General features: G+C 42.8%; 1 protein-coding gene across 5 annotated transcripts in view; it reads left to right on the top strand.

The window, feature by feature from the left end:
- PHACTR1 (phosphatase and actin regulator 1) overlaps positions 1-25,549 on the top strand; it is a 1,119,307-nt gene that overhangs the window by 1,013,075 nt on the left and 80,683 nt on the right. For all 5 annotated transcript variants that reach the window (XM_086965260.1, XM_086965262.1, XM_086965265.1 and 2 more), the window contains 2 exons: positions 5,861-6,051; positions 6,334-6,490. In XM_086965260.1, the coding sequence (XP_086821386.1) occupies positions 5,861-6,051; positions 6,334-6,490 (348 nt within the window). The remainder of the gene's footprint in view (positions 1-5,860; positions 6,052-6,333; positions 6,491-25,549) is intronic.

Genomic DNA, 25,549 nt, shown 5'->3' with positions numbered 1-25,549 from the left:
TAGCATTTAAGCATGATGGATAGCAATAAAAGTCCCTCTTCTATTTCTTTGATACTTCTGTTAAACTGGTGAAGTGTCAGGAAACATTGGTGCGCAGTTCCAAATGATGTGCCATAGCAGCCAACACAATGCTTATATTTACAGCATGTAACAGACGTTAAAATGTTTAGGATCAAATATTTAAATGTATCAAAATAATATGGAATGAGAACCTTTCAATTTAACCCTCTACAATAGTGCCATGGGCCTTGGATAATTTCAGGATGACTGTTTCAAGCAATTATTTTGGTCGTTCAAGTAATTGCTGGAAAGTACGGGATAGTAAGACACCTTTTACTGAAATGAAATGATGGATTTTGTTTTTCAGAAAAGAGAGTGTTAGCCCAGAACTATGGCTGGAATTCTGGATTTACAGGTGAAAATCGGTGTGTCAACTTACATTTTGACATGCTATTTCTGTCTATTATTCCATAATCACAATGGCCAAATTGTTTTTTTGGTGATCAGCTTCTCGTCTCATGGTTATATTGGAACCCGTAATAACTGGTATCCCACCATCGGTTACACTGGGTGGGGTTTTATTGCTGATAAATTCCAAGCAACTCGTAATGAGAGCCTAAATATTTAGTTGTTTTCTAGCTTTAAATCAATACAATAATTTAAATGAAAGTTGGGAAGAAGCGTGCAAAATATAGTCATATGGCAGAAGAACATTTTCAGCTGATCGGTTCCAAAAGCATTTCTTGGACCAGTATACTTTTATGTGAAATCTGTTGAAGTATGATTAGCCAAAATCAGCTCATTTCTAACTCTTTTCTGCACTGGCATTGTTTTCAATGTTACAACATCACTCATATGATAGTGATAGGCCATCAATGTGTACAGCATTTCTGTAAAAGCCATCCTTTGTATCTCCTATAGACCTTGTTTGCACCTATGTAATTGAAGTCACTGAATCTTTCTCTCTTTGATGAGTGTACTGGATGCATAGAGATTCATCTCTAAATACGTGTGGTAGCCACAGCATTGATTTACTTATTCTGCCAAATTTTGTCCAGTGCATTGTGTGGAGGGCAAAGATGATGGGAGCCATGTGCCTCTCAACCGTTTGATTTCAATCCACCCCACCTGGAGTTCTTTTTAACGCCCTTTCACCAAAGCCACCATATAACCCATTCGTCCAAATTCAAATAATCTACATAAAGAGGAAAAATACTATCCTATGTCCTGCATTGATCCAAGTAAGACTGGTATCCTATCTCTCAATGTGGTGCCCCGGTCCCATTTCTGACAGATGCAGAGTCTTAGAATATATATTTGATTCACCCCATTGAGCTTTCAATCTTGTATGCTTCTTCTTTCTTGTTGCCTTAATCCTCTAGTCCTGTCAAGGTTTATTTCAATAGGAAGATGACTCTCCTGTGACCTGCACTCAGGAATTATTATTATAGAGCTTGATTGCAACTTTAGAATCTCACGGTTCAGTGACCAACCCCACCTCTTTCTAATCTTCGAGAACAACGGTAACCATGGGATGGCACGGAGTGCTTCTGTTTCATGTGCACTCTATGGCTGTAGCTAACTGGAAGATAGATAAATGGGCTGCTGACAAAACCCTTTAATTATTTGTACATGCAAGTACTATCTGCATCCATTTTGTGCGAGAAAAGTCTTTCTAGATACCTTTTTCTCTTTTAACCATCTACAAGTAGATACTGATGGTGACCTCATGTACTAATGTACATTTTTGCATATACATATAAAAATAGATGTGAATGTGTGTGGATTTATTTACTGTGGGCCAAGTTACAAGATAAATGAGCAGTCTGTTAGTAGGGGTAGAATTGCAGATGAGTAGAGTTAGCTGAAATATTATGGGGGGGTCATGTCGCAGAGTGGCTGACTTCTGACGAGGGCTCTGGGGCAACTGTCAAGGCCAAATTAGGAAGTGGAGAAGGGTACATTTTAGAATTGGAACTCAGTTCTGGAGTTAAAATCTTTATATGTTTTTTATTAAGTGTGTGATATTGAGCATTTTTTTCTGAAAGATAGGATGGATGCAGTCTGCATTGCTAGTGGGATAACATTTCATACTCAGGTGCAAGGGAGGAGAAGGTCTGGCTTCTGGTTCTGTGGCAGGCTGTAGCATTTCCAGTTGTATGGCACCCATAACTCCTTTGGCTGCATTAATGGAAGACAATGAGAGTAGTTTAACTCAAAGTAAGTAACTCGGCAGGGCTGTTCTTTATCTACTATTTTGGCAATACCTTAACGATAAATACACTTTATGTTCCACACTCCACAAACTGATTTGTCTGTGGGTGCTTGAATGATGCGAGGTTTCATTATCTAACTTGATGGTACTCATTTTTAGGCTAGGCATATATATCGAGGAGGTGAGGGACTATTAAACAAAAATACACCCTTAGGTCATATTGCCAGCTACTCCACAGGGAAGGCGGCCCCTCAGGCTGCCCTTTGGCCTGGCTCCTTAGACGTAAAACTCTTCATTTTCTGGTGCTTCACCTTCGTGATTTGACTGGTAGTATGTACACTCTGAGAGGGACATTGTCAGACCTTTAGGATTTTATTGGAGGGCGTTTATTTCAGTCTTCACCCGCTGCCCAGGATTGCATTGTCGCAATGGATCCTTGTTTAAATGGTGTGGTGCTCACACACCTAGACGCTGATCTCACCTTGGAAGAGATCCGTGTGGTGCCCCGACAGCTACCCCAGGACAAGTTTCTGGGGGGTGATGGCCTTCTGGTGGAGTTTTACCAATATTTCTCTCCATCCCTTACCCAATGACTTCTGGAAGTGTTCCTAGAGGCGCACTGTGATGGGGTCTTACCTGCTTCTATGCTGCAGTGCTATATATCCATGATACTTAAACCAGGGTCTGATAGCTCGGACCCCTCCTCTTACAGACCTTTGCCCATTATCAACATAGACTCTAAAATCCTTTGTGAGGCTCTGGCTCTCTGATTGGGTCCCGTCATGCACCACTTGGTCCATGAAGATCAGTGTGGACTTTTTCCTGGGCGCAATACCACTATGAATATACGGCGGCTGACCCATGTCTTGCATGTGGTGGATGAGCTTGCCATTGTTTCCATTGATATCGCAAAACCTTTGACATGGTGGAGTGGCCATATCTAATGCGGGTCCTCAGTGCTATGAGGATAAGTCCCCTTTTCCACTCATGGGTTCAGCTGTTGTATACTTGTCCTGTTGCGAGGGTAAATGTGGGTAACTTACGCTCAGATGCTTGGCCTATTAGTAGGGTTATGAGACAGGGGTGCGTGCCTTGTCCCTGCTTCTTTTTTTCTCTGGCCATGGAGTCGGTGATCATTTTGGTTTGACAGGAGGTAGCACCATGGAGGATTACTGTGGGGGCTACTAACCACCTTGTATCTCTGTACGCAGATGACACACTCTTATCTGTCGATACCGCACCGTTCTGTCCCCCGATTGCTAGACCTTTAAGATAGGTTTGGAGAGGTTTAAGACCTTTGGTTTAATCATCAAAAGTACTTGATCTTCCCACTGGAAGCAATGTGGCCTCTGTACCCTATTGACTTACGGTTTAACCCCTGCCTTGGGAGACCAACAGCTTCCGGTACCTTGGCATGATGGTAGCACACACCCCTCAAAAACGGTTGCAATGTAACATTATTAGAATTTTTGGAGACCTTCAGTGCCCCGTTAAATTCAGAACACCTTTCCATTCTCCCTTACGGGACGGGTTGCATCTCTAAAATGTTTCTGCTCCCCCGCTGCCTCTACTGTCTACAACATTCATTTGACTGCCTCCCCTTCTCCTTTTTCCAGCAGTTGAGCACCTTGATTTCTTCTCTGGTTTGGTGGGGGTGGTCGCTCTCGGTTTGCCAGACCCATCCTGTTTCGCCCTCTGGCGGAGGGCGGGGTTAGCGGTACCTACCTTGGAAAGGTATTATTTGGCTTTGCAGATTCAGCATGCAGCTCACTGACTTGTGGATGGGGAGAATTGGGAGAGGGAGTTGCTGCGGAATGACTCTTGTACTCTCTCACTGCCTCAACTTTTGATAATAGGGGATAGAGGGGATGGTCCGGTAAATCCTTGGTGTGCCACACTGTACAGTTGTGGGAATGTACTGTCAAGTTGGTGAAAAGAAGGGCCCCTTATGCCAGGAAATACCGTTTTTGTGATCTGCCTGCATTCTGGGCATTTGCTAACTCTGTGGACATGACCTTATGGCAAGAGGGTGGCTGTGATACCTTAGGTTATCTCTTCCTGAGTGAGGAGTTCATTTCCTTTGAGGCAGCCCAGGATAATTTTACTCTAGGCCTGGGGCAATTTCTTCAACATACCAACCTTTTGGCAATTACTAAGGACATTTGGACTTCCTTACCTGCAACTCCTCCCATGTCTTCTACTTTTTGGGCCTAGTTGGAATTGGGTGGGGGCATCACCTGGTCACACATTTTTATAAGTCTCTTTCTGCGGACGGGTGGCAGGATCTCCTCCTCACTAGGGCAGCCTGGAATGGAGATATGGAATTGGAGATTGAGGACTCGCAGTGGTTGTGTATGTGTGGGTTGGTACACTCCATATTGAACATTGCTAGGTTTAAGCTTACACACCTTCACAACCTTTATTGCACATATATGACACCATGCAGGTTACACAGGATAGATCCCTCCAGGTCCCAGAGTTGCCTCCAGTGTGGATACTTGACGGCATCCTTCTTGTATCTCACGTAACACTCCACCAGTGTGTGTCTTTTGGGACCGGGTGGTTGAGACGGTGACAGCAGTGGTGCCGATTTCCTGTCCAGCAGACCCAGTCACTTGCCTCCTGGGGGATATTTGTTTCTGTGGGGGCCAGAAAATGGCCTTTAAGTTTCAACATTTGCTTCTTGGGCTAGCCATGCTGCGCATGGCGATCACCTGGATGGGTATATCTGGTCCTGATCTAGGGCATTGGGAATGTGAGTGGAGGCATGGACCATGGCAGTGGAGATGAGACTGAAAAAATGTAGACCCGATCCTTACCTGGGTGAGGACCTTGCCCCTTGGGGCGGACTGCTGTCTGCTTTTTTGCACCCCTCTGGTTCGGCTCGGACACGGAGGTGAGACTAGTGTCCTTTTTTATGTCTGCTGATGTGGCTGATCAGGGCCCTCTCACGTACATGCTTTATATTTTCCTGGCTAATTGTGGGCTTATGGGACTGGATATTATCTGATGCTAAATGTATACTTCCGAATTATGGTGTGGAACTGGAACTGTACCCTCCTGTCACCAGGTTTTCTCAATGGCATTCGTGTATGACTGCTTGTTTTCATTTTTATCTTGTATTGTTCACAATAACCAATATAGAATGTGCTAAAAAATATGGTATGTGGTAGCCCAGGTAGGGTGGCAGGGGAAATACCTCTGCCACAATGACAGATGGTAGGCTGTCTGAAAAACTTTAAACCATGCCCTTAATGTTGTGCAAGCCAAACATTCAATGACTTGTCACAATCTAGGGAAAGGGGACAGGGTTGATATAAAATCATTGTGGAAAAGTGTAAAAGATGACAAAATATACATTTTTCACAGCTTGTGGAATCAGTTGTCACTGTTCTTTCTTGGTTCTGGGGTAAAATTGCAATGCTAGTCCTTGGAGTTCCGGCTATTTCCAACTTGTATTTTTTCACTTTTACTTCTATGTGTCACATCAAAGACTTGTTGTATCCTTATGCTGAATCCCTATTTGCTGACGGTTGCAAGAAAAGTATTCTGTCTATACATAACATTACTAGTCTGTTACCCTAGGTTTGAGCTGATATAGCACTTCCTGATGAGGATACTCTCCTCTTTCTCTTCTGCCCACAGCTCTGGTTTACATTCATCTGACAACATCATGAAACCAGAAATGCGACAAGTGCCAACCGTTGTCATTGAATGTGCAGACGACAAAGAAAATGTGCCTCATGAATCTGGCTACGAAGACTCGTCATGCCTCTACACGAGAGATGATGATGATGATGACGAGGATGAAGATGATGATAACTCATTGTATGGAAGTAGGTAGCACTAAATGTTTCATCCAGTGAATTGTAAATTAGCATTTATGGTCAGGGTTTTTATACACCGGGTTCAGTGTATTGGTGTCAGGATTTTTCCCCAACAAAACAAAAAGATTTGTTCCCACATAAACCTCTTGAGTTGTGTATACACTTAAAAAATCTATAAGGTTGTACTTTCAACTCCAGCAAAGTAGTATTATGTGCGCATACTCTTTGGTGTTTGCGTACAGTAGATCAAGGCAGCTAGTTAATTTGACCATCACTTTCCTTGATTTACAGGTTCCCTGGCACTGAAGGTTCTCAGGAAGGACTCATTGGCCATCAAGCTGAGCAACAGGCCTTCCAAGCGAGAGCTGGAGGAGAAGAACATCCTCCCAGTGCAGTCCGATGAGGAGAGGCTAGAACTGCGGCATCAGATCGGAACCAAACTCACCAGGTAGGTCTCAAGCCTGTCGTACCTCAAGCGCCAGTAAGCAGAGCATATCAGGGACAACTCATGACTGGAGGAGGAGGCGGGCAGGAAATGAGGCCAACAATCGATTAGATTTAATGAAACGTGAAGAATAAGGGAAAACCGCTGAGCTTGAGTGTATCAAACTAGAAAGCACTGACCAGAGTAGGCACTTTAAAAGATACTGCTGTCTCATAAATCCCTGCAAGCTGAGGCATGCAGGAAAGCTTTAGATATATTAGAAGGCATTTATAGCTGTTTTGTCCCTATTTCTTTAGGCTACTGCGGCCTTCTGTAGGATGGGATTTCACTGCAGTGGTTTATGAAGCTGACAGTGCAATATAGATACCAACAGGAACCCATCTGTAGTAGACAGTAAAATCAAGAATTAATAACAGTAGAAACTTTTTGTAACAGATGCCATCTGACAGCAACAGACACTGAATCAAGACTGCCTTCAGTGAAATAAAATACTCTTTAGAAATACAGCCAACAGATTGAAGAGGTGTCCAGTGATGAATGCGTGCTTCAAGCATGATTGATGTCGACTATGTCAAAAAGACAACTGTTTATATGTATGCTACAATGCTGCACTATTATGTTTCTTAAAATGTGCTGCTGCTGTCAAACATGGCTGACATTCATTTAAGGTTCCTTCACTATCACAAACACATCCTTCTTTCTATGCTCACCCTCTCTTTTACATAGATTATTATTAAAAACATAATATTGTGATATTTCAATCTGCCCATGATATTAACTACTCGTATATCAACAGGGTGAGTATAGATCAGGGAGTATAGATTTACTATTCATAATTTCACTTCTAGATAGCTTGACAATTTGTTGGTAGGTAATATTATACATGCAGTATTTTGGTATATCAATGGTAAAGCCACAATATTGTGGTATTAAACCACATGGAAATGGTCAATCATGCAATCTTCCTCACACAATCAAGTTGTGTGGCAGGCTATATCATTATTTTTCTCTATTATAATGCTATTTTCAAGACAAAGGCCAATGAGAAACATTAGATAAAATCTGCTTTGTCTATCATCCAGAAACCTTTATCTCATGCAAGTTAATTGAACGTTGAAGTGAGCAAGTGTCACTGTGAGCCATTCCTCCAACCTTCTTCTGTTTTGCATTCAAAATTGTTAAAAGCTACAGTTCCTGCCAGATCAAGAGCAGCTCCTCCACTAGGGCGGAGGAGCGCCATCCCACTGCTTTCTCGCCGTGCGAGAAACAGAAACTTACAATGGTAATAACTACCATTTTATGTTTCTGCTTCTCACACTGTCAGAAAGCAGAAGGGTTTGGTTGCGGGTGGGCTGGGCTGCTCTGCAAGTAGGGCTGGGTAGGAGAGGAGTGGTGTGCCCACTCACGAGGTTGCATGACTGGTTTGGTTGGCCCTCTGGGGCCGACCAAACTAGTCATGCGCACTCTGCCCTTCTTAATTCAGGCTGCAATACAGCCCATATGAGAACATGGCCGGACCATTAGCACCTGGCTGGGCGGTGTCCGGACCAATTATAACGCTGCTTGCAGCATTATAATTGACTTAGGGGTGGGACAGGGAGCCTGGCTGCCTGCTACCTGTTCCTGCTAGAGGCAGGAAAGCAGGAGAGGAGCAGAGACAAAGTGGGACCCAGCCGGCGGGAAGGTACGTTTTAGAATTTTTTTATAATCAAATTAAACCCCACCACCACTGCTGCGCGACCCCCCACCGGCTAGATATGCCAACCGCGACTGTGCAAGATCATGTATTAAGTATGATATTGTCTAATAGTTTTTTACATTTGCAAATTTTATCCCAGATTTTTCAGGAAATTCTTGTAGATATGTATTATTATTACTAATTTTCCATATTCTAACTGCTCTGTACAGTGCTTGTTTTGTACTGTGGTTGCCAGTGCTTGACACAAGTACTCAGTTTTGGGGACCTGGACTTATTTTTCATCACCAGGCTTTGACCCAGACCAAGAAAGAGAGAGAGAGAGAGAGAAAAATGAGAAGAAAGAGGAAAAGAAAGATGGTAAAAAGAGAGATAGCAGGAATGAAGCAGAACCTACAAGCATGAGATAAGATAGGAAGTGTAGTAGGATGAAATAAAGTGTAATGGTGTGGATGCCATGGTGTTCAGCAACCCTGGCATTTGGCAGTTGCAGTGGTGGGTTTCTAAGAAATACTTTGGACCCGGCATTTATATTTTTTATGAACTAATCACTGGGTCTGTGTCTATATAAGCAATTATTAATTTACTTTATTGTATTTAACAAGTGCCATCTGGTTTATCTTTGGATTCAAAGCAATAATGGAAAAAACTCTTTTGTTAAAAGTCTGTGGTTTCCAAATAAATCGTGAAGGATGCATCACATGACTCAAGCCCAGAGAATTTGTGAAAATGTTCATATTTGAGCTCCTTGAACTCAGGAGAAAATATGTTTAATTTGAGCCTGAAGACACAGTTGTTCCACTCGACTGTCTTGCTAGTTTTCAAGTGTAGAAGTATGACAAATCCAAACAAAGTAAATGTAAGAAGCAGAGGAGGGACGTGTCTCCAAATTATAATGTTGTAGCAGGAGCCTTTCAATTACAAAGGGGGAGGGGGAATTAAAGGTTGGGAGTAGAAAAGATTTAGAAAACAGGTGTTGCTTCAGAGTAATGCAATGCTGGAATTACCTGTAACAACAATTTGATTTTATGATAGGGCTATATAGTGTGGAGGGTATGAAAATAGACCTGGTGGGGAACATTGTATTGAGAATTAATTTCAGAAGAGAAACAGTGGGAAAGCTCTGTGTGGCCAAGCATGGTGACAATTTCTTGGGGGTGGAGACATTAAAGGGATCTAGGGATTACCCTGAAAACCAATGCACCCAACCGGTTAATGACGGTAACCATCTTGAGGATTTGGACTCAGTTACAAAATTCCCTGAGGTGTTCAAAGACCAGCTTCGTCTCCTAAAAAGGTTTGAACATAAACTTGTCTTGAAAAAAGGTGTCAAAACTGTTGTACACAATGTGAGGAAAGTGCCAACCTTATGCTAAAACCTTTGCAAGAGACGCTAGATAAGCTGATGCACATGGGGGTCATTGAGGAAATGCGGTCCTAAGAGTGGTGGGCTCCAGTGGTTCTGGCCCCTAAAGATAATGACACCAAATTGAGGATGGATGTAGACCTCAGAGACCTCAATCAGTTCATCTGGGCTGATCGTAAGCCACTCCCTAACATCACAGAGGCACTAGCCATGCTTAAGGGTGCATGTGTCTTTAGCTTAATAGACTTGGCTGCTGCTTACCACCAGGTCATACTACATGAAGATTCAAAAGCTTTGACTTCCTTTGTGACACCATTAGGAACTTACAGGTTTAGAAGGTTACCTTTTGGTTTGGCTTCAGCGGCAGCGTGCTTTCAAAGTCCCATGAAGCTGGTGTTGTAGGGTATTGATTCAGTGTTTTACTTGCAGGGTGATATTCTGGTATATGACAGGGACAAGCAGCAACATTATGACGCATTGAGACAGATACTGATGAGGCTGAGGGTAAAAGGGCTCACAAGAAAGAAAAGTGTATATTTGGTGTGGTTTCGGTGTCATACCTAGGCCATACAATTTCGGGCAAAGGCATCAGTCCCAAGTTACACATAGCGAAATCCATCATGGAAGCACCGTCCCCATGCAATAAAGGTCAAATCAGGTCATCCCTAGGGCAGGCGGAAGTGCATAGAAGCTTTTAAGTTTATAAAGAGCGAAATTGCAAAGATGCCAAGCCTTGGACACTTCGATGTCACAAGAAAGACGACACTGACAACCAATGCCAGTTTGAGAGGTTTGAGTGCTGTGTTGTCCCAGATGCATGAGGGTGAAGAAAGGGGTGTGGCTTGTGTCTCACGCTCTTTGAGGAGTGCTGAGAAAAGGTACTCAGTGATTGAGCACGAGGCTCTAGCATGCACATGGACTATGCACCATTTTCGGTTTTTCTTGTGGGGGCTGCGGTGTGTATACTCAGGACTAACCATAGACCTCTAGTACAGTTGCTGGGATGCAGGAATGTTGAGAACACTACTCCTTGCATAAAAAGATTGGTGGAAAGGCTGTTAGAATACAGCTACCATGTTCAATATCTACCAGGAGTCAACAATGTTCCGACTGATTCCTTGTCCAGATAGTAGATTGTCAGTTCTGGAGGGGTGGAGACTGAAGGGTGTCTCCATGTCATGTGGGTCAAGGAAAAAGCTATTAGCACATCAAAATGGCAATTGGAGGCTGCCAGGGATGATGCAAGGAAGATAATTATGAATTTTGGAATGTCATGTTGGCTGCTTCTAGAGGAGGTAGGAGTTGAGGTCAAGGCATTTAGGAACGTTAAAGAAGAGTTATGTATTGATCAAGGGGAGCTTTTCCCTGGTGATCGGGCAGGGTTATGGGCCAAAATAGAGAACCTGGCACATGAAGGGCACCTGGGAGGAAATCTTACAAAAGCAAGGGTGAGAGAATGATATTGGTGGCCAGTGTTAGACAGACAGGTGGAAGGTTTAGTGAAGCATGGTATCGAATGTGCAGGAAATGACAAATATAGAACATTAAGGAGTGTCCCACTTTCATCTGTTGAAATTTCAGAAGAACCCTGGGTCCAGCTGTTATTAGACATTGCTGGCCCTTTTGACGTATTGTCACAAGCATAAATGTTTGTTTGGTAGCAGTAGATTACACGTCTAAGTGTGTCTCTGATTGCTGTGTAAGGAATGTGACCACTCAGAGCGTGTTATTATTTCTCATAGATATTTTTATTTTTAAAGGAATGCCCGACCAGTGTTAAGATGAAAGAAAATTGAATGCTGGTTGTCTCCTAACTTTTTTATTCCACCAACACAGCACAGCTCATCTGTCATCTTCCTGCTTCTTCCTCCAGTTGAATCCCAAACTCTGTAACCTTTCAATAGTTGCCATAGCCACCCTCATAAATCACTGAGTGGATTGTACAGGTTCAGTGACTCCTTAAATAGAAGATTAAGGATGAAGAAGCTTAGGAGGAAACAGTGGTGGCTAGCACTGATTTCCCTATTATGGCGATGCTACAGCCTCTGCCTGCTGGCTGGTCTGCATGGACATCAACAGACCACGCCTGCAACCTCAGCATCATCTTGGACAGCAAACTATTTATAAAGAAACAGGTAAAAGCAGTTTCATCCTCCTGCTTCTACACCCTAGGCATGCTCCACAAGATCTTCAGGTGGCTTCCAGTTAACACTAGAAGATCCGTCACACAGGCCCTCATCACCAGCAGGCTGGACTACGGGAACACACTCTATGCAGGAATCACTGCACGCCTCCCGAAGAAACTACAACAATACAAAACTCAGCTGCAAGACTTATCCTCAACCTCCCCGGATGGAACTACATCACATCCCACCTCAAGAAGCTACACTCATCCCTGATCCAGGAGAGATTCCAGTTCAAGATGCTAACCCATGCATACAAAGCCATGCACAATGAAGGGCTAGCATACATCAACAATCACATAATCTTCCACCAACCAACCAGACACCTAGGATCTATCTCCCCCTTCCTCACAGACACCACCTGAATCCGTTGATGCAACAGCGGAGGATGCTCCTTCTCATATCTGGTGGCCAAAGTTTGGAGCTACCTTCCCTTGCACCTCTGGACCGCCTCATCGCTTCAGCAATTCTGCAAAGGACTCAAGGGTCTGGCTATTAGAGTGAACAGCTGATCACGAGGCGGCTAGCAACTTCAGCGCCTTTAGACTCTCATGGATGATTTGCTGCACTTTACAAACCCTTGATTGATTGATTGATGGTTTAGCATGACGCCAGGGGTTGGGACGTGAGGTCCAAACAGTGATTTCTGGTTCAGTGTGGATTAGCACCCTAGAATAAGGTCTGTAATATAACATGAATGAACAAACCAAGGAGGGTAGCTGTGGGTGAATTAAAAAAACTCTGAACTGGTTTGTGGCACAGGATGGATTGAGGGTATATATTGAAGGAATGTGGGGATACAAATAAAAAAAATGCAAAGATGCAACACTTGATGAGGGCTGAGGAGTTAAAGTAGTAGGTATTCTTTTTGATTTGGGAGGGGGATGAAGTAGATTGCAAACTATAGCATGCATTCCTATGTGGTAATCTCCTGTTACAGTAATTGCTGGATTCATGTGCATATTCACTCTCCATTCTTTGTTACTTACAACAACTACACAGCTGTATATTACTATAATCTGTCTCATAATCCATATATTTGAATCTGTCTTACACTGTGCCCCATTATCCTCCCCCACCAACACCTCCAATTCTGACTGTGCCAATATATGCATTCATAGATATATCCCACCTCCGAACCCATATTTAAGAACTCATTCACTGAGGGCACCTGACTCCTTTTAAGTATTCCTTGAAAATGTCAGTGATCTTGCACCACTCCACTGCTCTCAAAATGGCCAGTTACCGTCAGAAATTAGCATTCAGCTCCTAATACCCTGAACTTCTTTACTACAGAGGGCCCTTCCCTTTAGCCTTGAATTTTCTCATAGTTCATTTCCTAAGGGCCCATTGGCACAGTGTGGATCAAATTTACTATCTGACATAGGAAGTATACTTTTATACCACTGATAGTTTCCTTGTGGGAAGGAAGCCAACTAGTCGGATCAAGACACTTCTGGAGAGTGGCCCCTATCATTTTCCACTTAAAATGCCCCTTTGCAAAGGTCACTTACTGCCAAGTAGACCTGTCCTTTCATTAGCATTAGAGACCTTAAAATATAGGTGTACATACAAGACAAAAAGCAGCCTCTGAATTGATCCAAAAAATGAACACCTTGGGTTTCATGTAGTCGGTCCTTGGCCCTCCTCACACAGCTGGTCAGGCCTTGGACCTTGTGTTCACACATCTTTGTAAGCAAAGTGCTAACTGTGCAGCCCCGGTCATAGTTTGATAATTTCTTGACCACCCTCCTGCTCATAAATCTCATCTATTAGTGTTGCCATTGCGCTAAACCTGAAGAGACTCCCCTCGAAAGCAGGTCACTGGAAAATATTAAGTAGGGATATTTCAACCCTTTTTACAAAGCAACAGCTTAGAGATTGTCTATGTCTTTGGAACACAAGATCGTGCTACATTTCTTCTGTGACGAAATAACAGTCACACTAGAGAGGTATGGCTGTTTTGTAAGAGACAACAAAAACCAAAATTAAGTCCAGAACCAATGGCTACTACAATGATTTTGCTTCAGTGAAAGAAAAAAGCTGGAACTTGATACGTAAATGTCCTATATCTCCGGCAGTAATCGGCAAACCATGTGCATAAGTCAGTGGTGGGTATAACACAAGGCAGTAGTGCGAGCAACAAATGGTTAATGTCACCAAATGCATCAACGATACCCCAAACCAAAAAAAGGAAATTACTCATATTTTCTAAACAAGGTTAAGCCTTGCAGTGCATAGAAACATTCCATGCACATTTTAGTTAAAATGTGTATGTTGTCATTTGTGGCGCTAACATCCCAAACATTGATGAATCCTTGACTAACAAGGCTGCACAGTTACCTTATCATTGCATTATGTTCACGCATGTGCACTCATCGTCTTTCAAACCCGGGTCCAAGAAGGCAGAAAGAAAACTAGCCTCAAAAATCAAAACATGCAACCTGCCAGTGGAACATGTCCAGGAGCTTGTGCGAAACAATTGGTACCAGTCCATGAAAGGAAGCACCTTTATCTGTACAGTACAGGTTGCAGGAGCTCGCCTTTGATATCTGCAAATCCATGGAATGATTGTCTGAGTTGTGACTGATTTGGCAGGAGCCGGGAAAGGACTCATGGTTTGTGACCAGATGAATTTCTCCCAGATTGTAGGGCCATCTGGCATGAGGAGCAGCTCTATTTTTATGAGATTAAGTTTAAGAAATGTTTAGACATCCACATACAATCAGGGTGAGGCAGTTGTTGATGATGGATTGATGTCTGGGACTGAAAAAACCAGACAGTTTTTTGGACAACCCAGAAATCACATCTGTTTTATTGGCACATATAAAATTGAGCGAAGATGCTAATTTGTAGGAGCACTCACGTTCTATAATTTTTAGTTACTAATCCGAGATGGATAGGTCAATTACAAAATGACATTGGAGTAGCATTGGAGTAGCAAGGAAACACTTTTTTTAAGGGAAACAGGCTGGCAGCAATTTGTTGCCTGGCTTTTTTTTTAATTTGGTTTTCGAAGTTTTATATAGCTCAAACTTGGCCCGAAGGTATCAGGTATCTGAGCTTTTTACATGAGCACCAGTTGAGTTACATTAATTTATGTTAGGCATGGGGAGATTAAGTGATTTGCCCAGAATCACAGGATATTGAGCGTCGGTGCATAGACTCGAACCGGGTTCCCCAGATTTGAGGTCGACCGCCATAGCCTTTTGGCTACATCCTCTATCCCAAAAAGTAAAATATAAGGAAAAGGGCCACAGAGTTGAGGAGACAATCAAGGATCGTGTGGGAGAAGTAAGTTGGGGAAATGAAATAAAATTACATTCTTTGAGAGAGGATGGGAAAATCAGCTCCCAAGGGAGAGAGCAAGGAGGGACCGATGCACACTACGAGGAGAACAATATGGGGAGAGGGAAAAGCACGTACGGGATAGAGCAATATGGAGTATATATGGGTGTGGTGTTTGGGGTAGAAGCACGCAAGAGAGAGAATAGGACACAAAAGAGATCAACATGGACCGCAAGGGGAAGCACACAAGGTAGAGAGCTGGAAAACACATGTACTCTCATAGCAGAAAAAAGTAGTTCAATTAAAGGAAACAGTGAAAGGATAGGAGACAGCCATTCGAAAAGATTGTAACTAGGTTATGCTCCAAGGTAGAGCTAAAAGATGGGCAATCTGTAACAAGGAAAGACACTAAGTAAGAAGCAAGCAAATCAGAGTAAGAACAGACCCAGCAAATGGTAAGCAATGGACAGGCCACTGCAAATTCTTGGTAAGCACACAATGGGTCTTTGTGCTCTCGGGTAGGCAAGAACTAAAAAGAAATGGAGACACTATTTAACCCTACGGTACTGCAGAGCAAAGTTTCTGACTGTTAGATGAAAATAGGGGCGCGACTACTGTTTTGGGTCTAAGTTAACACTCTCAACCAGGAAAAACATACTCAACATAACCTCACTCGACAGTCTATTTGAGAGGATGGAATGGTCAATGGTGTTGAAAGCCACCAAAATGTCCAGTAAAAACAAGTAATGTTCACCAGTCTGCAAAGAACTTCCAGTACCAGGCACGGGCCGTGCCGGGCGTTACACTGGGGCGGAGATGTCAGGCAGGGGAGGGTCATTGTGGGGGGATGTAAAATACGGGATAAGGACCATTAGAGGTAAGTATCGGAAAAAAAACACGAATTTCGTTGCCCACTCTGCATCGACAAATGTGATGCAGAGTGGGCAACAAAATTAGTTGTATTTATTTTTTTCGATACTTACCTCTAATGGTCCTTATCCCGTATTTTACATCCCCCCACCCTGACCCTCCCCTGCCTGACGTCACCGCCCCAGTGTAACGCCCGGCACGGCCCGTGCCTGTCCAGTACTGACAGATTTACCAGTTCTGTGGTGTGGTTTTCCCTGAATACTGTCTGTAAGTTAGTGGTCAATTGTGTTTGTCTGCAGATCCTAAGGTTGAGCTAGAACAGCGTTTTCAGTCACTTGATCCAAATAGGGTAAGAGTGAGTTTGAGCGATAGTTACTTAGCTGCTCTGGGTCAGCAAGGGCCCTCACCAAGCGGTTTCCAGAGTGAGGGGATGCTTAACTCAGTAAGAAAGCCATTGAATAAACACTTATTCACACTTAAGGAAAAAACATTGTGATTTCATGTTGCTTGCATAAGTGACTTGAAGCAGTGTGAAAAGGCGGAGTGGGCCATGGTGACACTGGCAGGGATTTACTAAGATTTTACGATGTGTTTGCATCACAAACATGACGCAAATCAACACAAAATCTTTTTTTTCCGATTTACTTTCCAGCGCTAAACTTGTTTACCGCTAGAAATAATGTGAAAGTAATGCAAAGCAGAGCAATGCTTTTTTTTCTCTTTCCTTTTGCAACTTTGTTCCTGTGCTGCACTGCACAGCACACTTACAAAGAGGGAAAATGGTTTAAGCCAGTCTATGCACAGTATTTCGTGCTGGAAGGGTACCCTTCCAGTTCAAAACCTATGCTAGACTCACAGAGACACCCTTGCACCATGGCGCCAAGTCCTCTCCGTGGTGCATGGCAGCTGATTTCAACACTTGTGCTAGGCAAAGGGGAGGAGAATGCCATATTTCAGTAAATTTGGTGCTCTCCTTCTCTCTCTTTATCATGCAGCGCAGCATTTGCAGCTGTTGCACTGCTCTGCGTGAAAAAGTGGTAAATCTGCCCCATAATCTGTTATCTGTAAATCTGCTATGTTGTGGGATACCTTTTGGAAATGTTTATGATTTTTTTGATTCTGTCAGTAAAGTACTGTGTTTTGACTTTTCTGATTTGATTATCATAAATAGCAGTAAGGGCAATATAAACCATTTCAAATCATGAGCATAACATGCTGTCCATGTTCTCTCAGACTGCCCTAATTTTTGTCAATTCACTTGTAAACCATGGGCTGTTCGGCTGTTCCTGACACTGGATTTGATGGATTTTCTGCAGCCATTAGGTGGTAACATGATTGAGTGCATGAGTTAAGTTTATGTTAAAGACATCCAATATTGTGTGTGACCAGGGATTTAGCAGAGAAAAAACGACTTCCAATTTATCTAGTTATGACATAGTCTCTGGAACTGAACATATAAGAAACTTGAACAAAAAAGTAGATCGCAAAATGGTTTGTCCAAATGAATGGAAGTGGTTCATAAGGGGTGGTCTACTTATTTGTTGACAAGATAATTTCCAAAAGATAGTCTGCTCATCTGTAGCTTTTTGTTGAAATGTTTGGACCAATTGCTTCTGAAATTGGCAACAATAGTTTGTGCATGCCAGCTGGGGCATGCAACTATAGGCTTAGGTCGACTTAAAAGGTGAGGGATTTTCTCTTTAATACCTGGCACCCCATTTCTTTATATGTAACAATAGGGGTACCCCTGAATACATTTCCTAAATGAGGGTGAATAACTATGTGTAGATAAACTATTTAGGAAATGAATGAAAAGTGGACCTGGAGAATTACAGAGCTGATATAGGACCAGAAGGAAAAAGAACAAGCATTGGAAATGCAATAGGTCTCGCAGCATTAGAGTTAGTGCTTTTAGAATTGTTTATGGGGTTTTTTTTGTAAATCTTTAGCATTTTTGTTTCCTGTAGCCAATGCTAAAGAATTACAAATAAAAAAAGCCATAAACATTTCTAAAAGCTCTAACTCAAATGCTCCGAGACCTATTGCACTGTGTGAGGGTGAGGGGTTGAGGGTGAGTGAGGGTGAGGGTGGGTGAGGGTGAGTGAGGGTGAGTGAGGGTGAGTGAGGGGTTGAGGGTGAGTGAGGGTGAGGGGTTGAGGGTGAGTGAGAGTGAGGGTGAGTGAGGGTGAGGGGTTGATGTTGAGGGTGAGGGGTTGAGGGTGAGTGAGGGTGAGGGTGAGTTAGGGTGAGGGGTTGAGGGTGAGTTAGGGTGAGGGGTTGAGGGTGAGTGAGGGTGAGGGTGAGGGGTTGAGGGTGAGTGAGGGGTTGAGGGTGAGGGGTTGAGGGTGAGTGAGGGTGAGTGAGGGTGAGGGTGAGTGATTCCGATGGGGCTGATAACTGAAGTTTTACCAGCCACGAATCACAACAACTCTTGTACTTGAGGCAGTGGTGTTTTGACGACAAGGGTCAAGCAACTAACTTGGCTCTTCCCCCCCTAAGAAGTCACAATGAAGGGCTTCCGGGATCTTCCCTAAATGGATTGAGGTCCAATCTGGAATCAGTATCATACAACACAATACGATATGGTAAATCTAGCATTGGAATCGGATTACAATCTCAATCAGCAAAACTGCATTCAAGTGCACCTGGTGGTAACATGCAATTCTGAGAATTTAAGCGGCAGACCAGATTTTTGTGCCCGGTTTTACATTAACCTAGAGTAGAGGAATTCAATGTTATTGAGATTTGTACCCAATATATAGCTCTATAATCATTTTTCTTAACTCAGTGTGCTTCTTTATGTGGGTATTAGCAATATCACAAGACATGATTTAGTGCTTGCAACCGAGAATTCATTTTTTTGTGTGCCGTTGACTCTTTCAGATAATTTACTTCAGCGACTCTGCAGGGAGTTTGCAGATGTTGACTTTGATTAGCTTCCTATGTCACAGGTTGAGGTGAAATTAAGGATATTTATTTCAGTAGCCTGGTCCAATTTATGGGACTACTGCAAAACTGGCACATGTGGAGCTGTAAGCAAAGGGGTTAGAAAATGGTGCAAAACAATTTACAAAAAATAGCCTGTCTTCTATCACCGATGCGTGTCAAGTCTAGAGCCACTCAACATGTATACTGTATTATTTCAGTATAGTTGATAAAGGCCTTGCAGTATGTTGCATGCAGTTTTGGAACAGTAAAGTAAACCGTAAACCGGCTGTTCGAAATTTAAGACTGTCTATTTTATCTCTGTGAAAGTTTTATGCCCTTTTCTAGATTTCTGATACAATTTTCAGATCATGTATTGCATCTTGGTGCTTTTATTTCATACTATTGTAGTTTAACCTCGCCACAACAAAAATTACAGGCACCCAAACGCCTCTCCACTTGACTTAAGAAGACTCAAATTATTTGAAAATACTTCTTTTAATGAAACGATGGTTAACGCCATACAGAAACCAGCGTGTCTGCTATCGGCTGCACTTTACAAAGGCAAAGAGAATCTTACAATTATCAGGGGACGAAGGGTACCAGGCTTTGTTTCATTTTGCCTGCGTACTAATTATCACGAAAGCCCACAAGGGTCTGACAAGCCGTGCATTCGGCAGGCCCTATTAAAACGCAAAAAAAGTAAGAAGGTAAGACATTCCAGTCAGTGCAAGTTGTAACTAATAGTAAATAGTAAAAAAATATAATAATAAAAATAATCAGCAAGACTTCATTCATTCGCGTAAATAAGGCTACATCAAAAGCTCGTTGCAGCCCCAATAAATAAATAAATACCTTTGGATAATGCCGCTAGCCAGGGTTTATGCACAGCCCTGCTCCTCTTTGTGCATAAGGAAGAGGAAAGTGCAGGCGTTTGTGTGTGCAGCAAAAGACAACAAAGGAAAGACACAGAGTAAACAAAATGTGCAAAACATACAAACCATTCACACAAGCCCTTACTTGTGAGGCAATGCTTCATCATGCAGACAACGAACAATATATAGGTACAGCTACAAAAGAAAATGTAAATGAATATTAAGAGGAAAGCGCCCGAGTCACTTCTAAATATAGAACGCGGCGCGGGCATAGCCCGGATGCACGGATCTGAGCTCCGGAAGCGGCGCTTCACGTTCAGGAAGCAGTCTTCACATATTGGGTTCCAGAAAAAAGGGGCTCTGGCTGAAGACATCACAGCGCTGTATATATTATATTGTAGTGCATAACACATGACCTCACAATAAAGAGGTAACTTGTATTTCCACTGCTGAATAATGCAACACGTCATGAAAATAACTTCTTGCGGTGTCCAGCCTCTCATCGCGAGCCAGGCGCTGCTTATTGACAATCTGTCCGGCAGACTCCGAAAAGAGGGGAGTGCGCCGCTGTCCTCTCACCTGCGATACTGGCTTTTCTAGCCAATAGCAAAGAGTGTGCTTGGTTTGACAGGGCATAGAACAGAGTTCTAAAGACTTCATATGGCCAACCTGTGTAACTCATCCGAATCTAGCATGCATAATGGGTGAAGCAAAAATAAGTAACCGCATGCAAGAAAAATAAGCATTTGGCAGGGGAGGGGGCGGAGCGGGGAGAGGGAACAGATGGAGCAAAGGCTGATAAGGGGAGGGGGGAGGAGAAATGCGACACGGCGGGCAGGGGAGGGGGCGGAGCGGGGAGAGGGAACAGACGGAGGGAAGGCAGATAAGGGGAGGGGGGAGGAGAAATGCGACACGGCGGGCAGGGGAGGGGGCGGAGCGGGGGCCTAGTGCGGCTGAGGGAACTGATGTGCACGCGCTTTTAAGCTCAATGCGCATGCGCATTGAGCTTAAAAGTCACGGGCACTGCAAGGAATCGCCACGATTCCTTGCAAGTTGGATAAAGAGTGGATGAGCCCCCATAGTCTCGCTTGCTCGATGCGCATGCGCATCGACAGGCGAGACCTAAAAAGGAGAAATTGTTTTCGAAAAAAAATATATATATTTTTATAGTTTAAATTTTAAATAGAGAAATGCATATTTTCATAAATGGGACGGCCTATGCATGATATACAGACGATTTAAGAACTAATCATACATACTTATTCATTCATACATGGCCTAATTAAAAGAATAAACATATATCAATCATGATGTTGTTGATATAAAAATTGGATATGTGTACCAAAGATGACTTGTTAAGAGAAAAAAAACACAATTTATATATCACAAGTGGAGTAAAAAGACATGGTCATGGCATCATAGTGCATGTCTACGCGCGTTTCGGCTCGATGCCTTCATCAGGTAGCCATGATGGTCTAGAAAGATCTGAAATGGAAATGTGAATGTTAGAATTGATACTAGTCACTAGAGGTCGGGTCCTACTAAAGATCAATTGCTTAGATCGTTAAAAATTATTTTCTTTCAAAGTGTTAAAATTGTCACAGACAAAGGAACTACTACAAATTAACAAAGTTTATAACCTAGCATAAGCAAGAAAGGAAAATGGGGGGCTCGAGTGGAAAACAGCAAAAATTTGTTCTGATACTAAACACATCATACTCAGGATTTACTTTAATACCTCATTATAAGGATGCATGGTTGTTAAAATAGATGCCCAGTGCAGTAGAAGGCATGGCGCTTGGAGAACAGATTTAGTGAGCTATAAATCTTGATAAACTCTAACATTCAAGTAATCGCTTTTCTTAAACAACACCCGATGCACAGCGGATCCTTCTTGAAAGTCTGCATTGAAAAATGGCATATGAAAACATAAAAAGTGAATCTACTGCGCCAATGGTTTATGACCTTAAAGTAATTTTAGATACCAGGAAAAAACATCCCCCTCCCGCCAACCACCCCTCTACTAGGTGTGCATGTGAATATGGATTTGCAGAGGGTATGTGCTGTAGCAACCAAGTGGACCCACGTGGCACATTTAGACAGTCCTGGGATTTTAGCCACTGCCCCAGCATTCTGGGACGTGTAGTTCCACATTTAACAATGTTGTGATAATGCTATAAAAACAAAGTATGAAAAGAGATGCTGGTTTAAAAGCCAGTACTTGCTCATGGTGTCACGCCTGACATGGGGCCATCTGGCAGCTAGTGTTGTGATAACGCCGGATTCTTATCACAATTTTTAACCTTATCTTACCAATCATGAGAATTCTCTTTTCATCTGACCTTTCTTGACTGCTAAGAAGTATAAAGGGGAGAAACTCTTTTCAATTTTAATTTACCATTGACCAAATCAGTCCAATTCAAGAACTGCTGACTACCGAAATAAAATGTTTCGGTTTATTACAAAGCCAAAAACAGTTTGACATACAAGAACCTCAGCAAGAGGTTAAGAAGGTAAACGGGCACTAATACAAACATAAAGAGTCTGAGGCGACTCAAAAATATGATTAAAGTAATCTCCAAAAACATCAGGGAAACAATTACAGTCCCTACTTGACAAGTTCACTACATTGACCTAAAAAGAATAGAAAGATTATTAATCTGTCCCTACACTAACACTAAAGTGGCATCCCTACTTAGCATCGTTCCAAGGTAAGAGGATAAGGTGTCAGCAGTGAAGACTTCCTCGGAAGTACACTCACTTTGCAAAGGTAAATAGCCAAAGCTACAGAGCTCGTTCTAAGATGCTCCTTCTCACTTCCCTTCTAGCCCTCCTCTGCTCCACCTTCGGGGTACTGTCCCTAATACAAAATCCCAAAAACAGTAAACACGCCCTGGGCACACCCCTTTAGGCAGGTCTTCTTTCTGTAGTTTTCCATCGAAACTCTGAGGGTATGCGGTTACCCTCCCGACCGACCTGCGCCTGACCCAAGACCACCTCTCCTTCAGGAAGAAGCTGAAGACCTGGCTGTTCGAGCAGTAGCAGCACCCCCCCCCCACCCCCAGCGCCTTGAGACCCTACGGGTATCTAGCGCGCTTTATAAATGTCATTGATTGATTGATTGACTTCATCCAAGAACCGTTGGGTCGACCTTGAGTTCCAGACACCATCTCCGCTTCAAACATCCTATCTACATTCCATTCTACTCCTGTGGCGCCTGTTTCTACCATCCTTACTCCTAAAACAAAAGGGTTATATTCCCTAATAAGATATGTGTCCTTGCACCTACAACTGGAAACTTGTAAACAACTCGACCTTGCATGCACACAAGTTTCACTGTCTACATTCAACTAAAGAAAAGGAGCCTTCCCAAGGAAAATACATTTTGGGCCTACATCATTTAGCTAATATAAAAAATCACAAATAGGCCTCTTCTTGTCCTTATATGCGATCAGGCCTTTATATATTTAAACACACATTTTCTGATGTCACGTTATAAGCATTACATTCTACGATCATCTAATGCATTATGTTTCATTACATGAATAAGCAAACCTACATGTGCAAACTTTAACATGGTGCACGTTTAATCCTGATGCATCACCTTATACGTAACATAATACATTTTTCATTACCTAAGCACCTTCACAATTAAACACTACATTAGTCTTCAAAATGATGTGAATACATTTCTAAGCATTCTAATATAAGCTGATTTAACACTACATTTCTAACGGTCACACGTTAATACAGAAATTTAAATATGCGGTTACCAACTACCCATGATTATGATGCAACACTACAAATTTCAGAATAACATGGCGCTCTATCAGTTATATTCATTCTGTGACATGGTTTAGACTCGTGCTAAGACCGAATCAGTAAATCTACTAGTCTCCATCAGGTCTATGGAGATCAAAGGCACGTGAGATTTGTGTATAAGAATTAACACACACCTAGAGTTTAAAAAAAAGATGCTAAATAGCTTGTGCATTTAGATGGGCTCCTCGGCTGCAGTCGCCGATCTCACACACAGCAGAAGTGCTCGTAGAAAATGACAAGCACTTTCACCTGAGTAAAAGGTGCGTCTGCCTGTGCTCAGTTCAAGTGGGTGTGTACTCATGCTGCAGAAACAGTGGACGGAAGTGCGGCTCCTGCACGAGGCAGTAAAAGTAAAGCGCCCATTGTCCTGCCAGTTGGCCCCGGTCCGTCTGCTGAATAATGTTTACCTTCACTCTTCCCCCGCCCTCTTTTTCAAAGTAAAGCCCCTACATGTTCTCTGCACTCGTGGTCCAGGACAGACCTTAACGCCATTCCGTGCTCGGTCACAAATCTCCAGAGACACCAGCAAACTCCCCACAGATTGAAAATACAATCATGAAATGCCCAGAAGTTGCTCTACTTCACAATGTTGTTTTGTGCAACAAAACGCTACTGTATTCTTGGACCCCGCACAAATTCAGAAGATAATGGGAAAAAAATGACAGAGCAGTGCAGAAACTGAGAATTATGAGTGAGCGCTGTCCACAAAAGACGCCTTATTTACATCCAGGTGTCTTCCCAGTGAACTTCCCAGTGAACTCCTCAACATTGGAAGAGTCAAGACACTGAGCGAGAAGAATTGAGTGTTACTGACAAAAGAAAATTACCTCAGACATAACACATAATATATTAGACCCGTTAAATGCACACTGTAAACAAGGTAACAGAAAACAGAAGGCTCTACTGAACAGCACTGACATACATGAGACAACCTATGCAAGCCATTATCAAACAGCTACATGGTGTAACATCATTGTGTAAACTCACAAAATTAAAAAGCAATGGAAGAAACTACAAATAATATTAACGTATGTGAAAGTTAATAAAACAGCAAAGGTAAAAAATAAATATTGAGCGCATAGGGTGGAAAGTGAACAAAAAGAAAAGCAACAGACAACTGCAATATTCTAAACAGGCACGGCTGCGTAGCTGCGAAAGTGAAAGCGACCGGAAGCATGATCTAGAAGTGGAGGAGGGGTGTGTCCCTAGCCCGAGGTGGAGGGGACACGCCTTCTAATGAAAGCGGCCAGGAAACCTGACCCAAAACAGATGGCCCCTGCACGCCACTGCTGGCTCCCGAGAGCAAAAGGCTCTGGGACTAAACAGTTCCCGAAAAGCTGCGACATCCACACACCTTTGGCCCATTGGGTGCTAAAGCCAGATGTAAAGGCCAATAGCCTGTGAGCACCACACGCACAAGCTTGTAGAAAAGCTAAAGCGATTCCAAGAGGGCAATTTCCTAGAGCAGCGCATGCGCGCTGTGCTAGCCTCAACCTAAAAATCAACAGCTAAGAGAATTCCTGGGGCAGGGTCACATTGGTGGACACATAAGAGAGATGATGGGGAAATGTGAGAACGAAGCATCCAAAATTAGGAGAGAAAATCCATAGAAAATACTATTTTATACATTAGTTCTTCTTTTCCCAAGTAGTCTGTAAACCATTCCTCAGACAGCACAAAGACACTATTTTTATACACATAAGCACTTTTTTGCATGAGACATATGTGAGACTAGATAAATCGCACACTTGCGTTGCAACAAGGACACTGTTTTGTCCCTGTATGGATTCTCTGTATAGAATAAAAGTCTGTCCAGTCTGAGTAAAAACTGAAAATGCTATTGTCCGATCTGGCTAAAACAAAAAGATAGCAAAACTATTTATCTGGCATACTATAGGAAACCCTGCTTTGAAACCACTCCTTACCTGACGGTTTCACATAGTAAGGTTTGACGGAAAGTGTGTGGCAAAAACAGAAAGGGACAAGTCAATGTGTGAAGCAGGAAGAAGCTTCAGTATTGTTGCTCATGACCACCTC

Source organism: Lissotriton vulgaris, chromosome 4_1, assembly GCF_964263255.1.
Source record: "Lissotriton vulgaris chromosome 4_1, aLisVul1.2, whole genome shotgun sequence".
NCBI classification, from domain to species: Eukaryota; Metazoa; Chordata; class Amphibia; order Caudata; family Salamandridae; genus Lissotriton; species Lissotriton vulgaris.
Note: the sequence above shows the minus strand (reverse complement) of the source record. Positions and strands in the feature narration are given on the sequence as shown.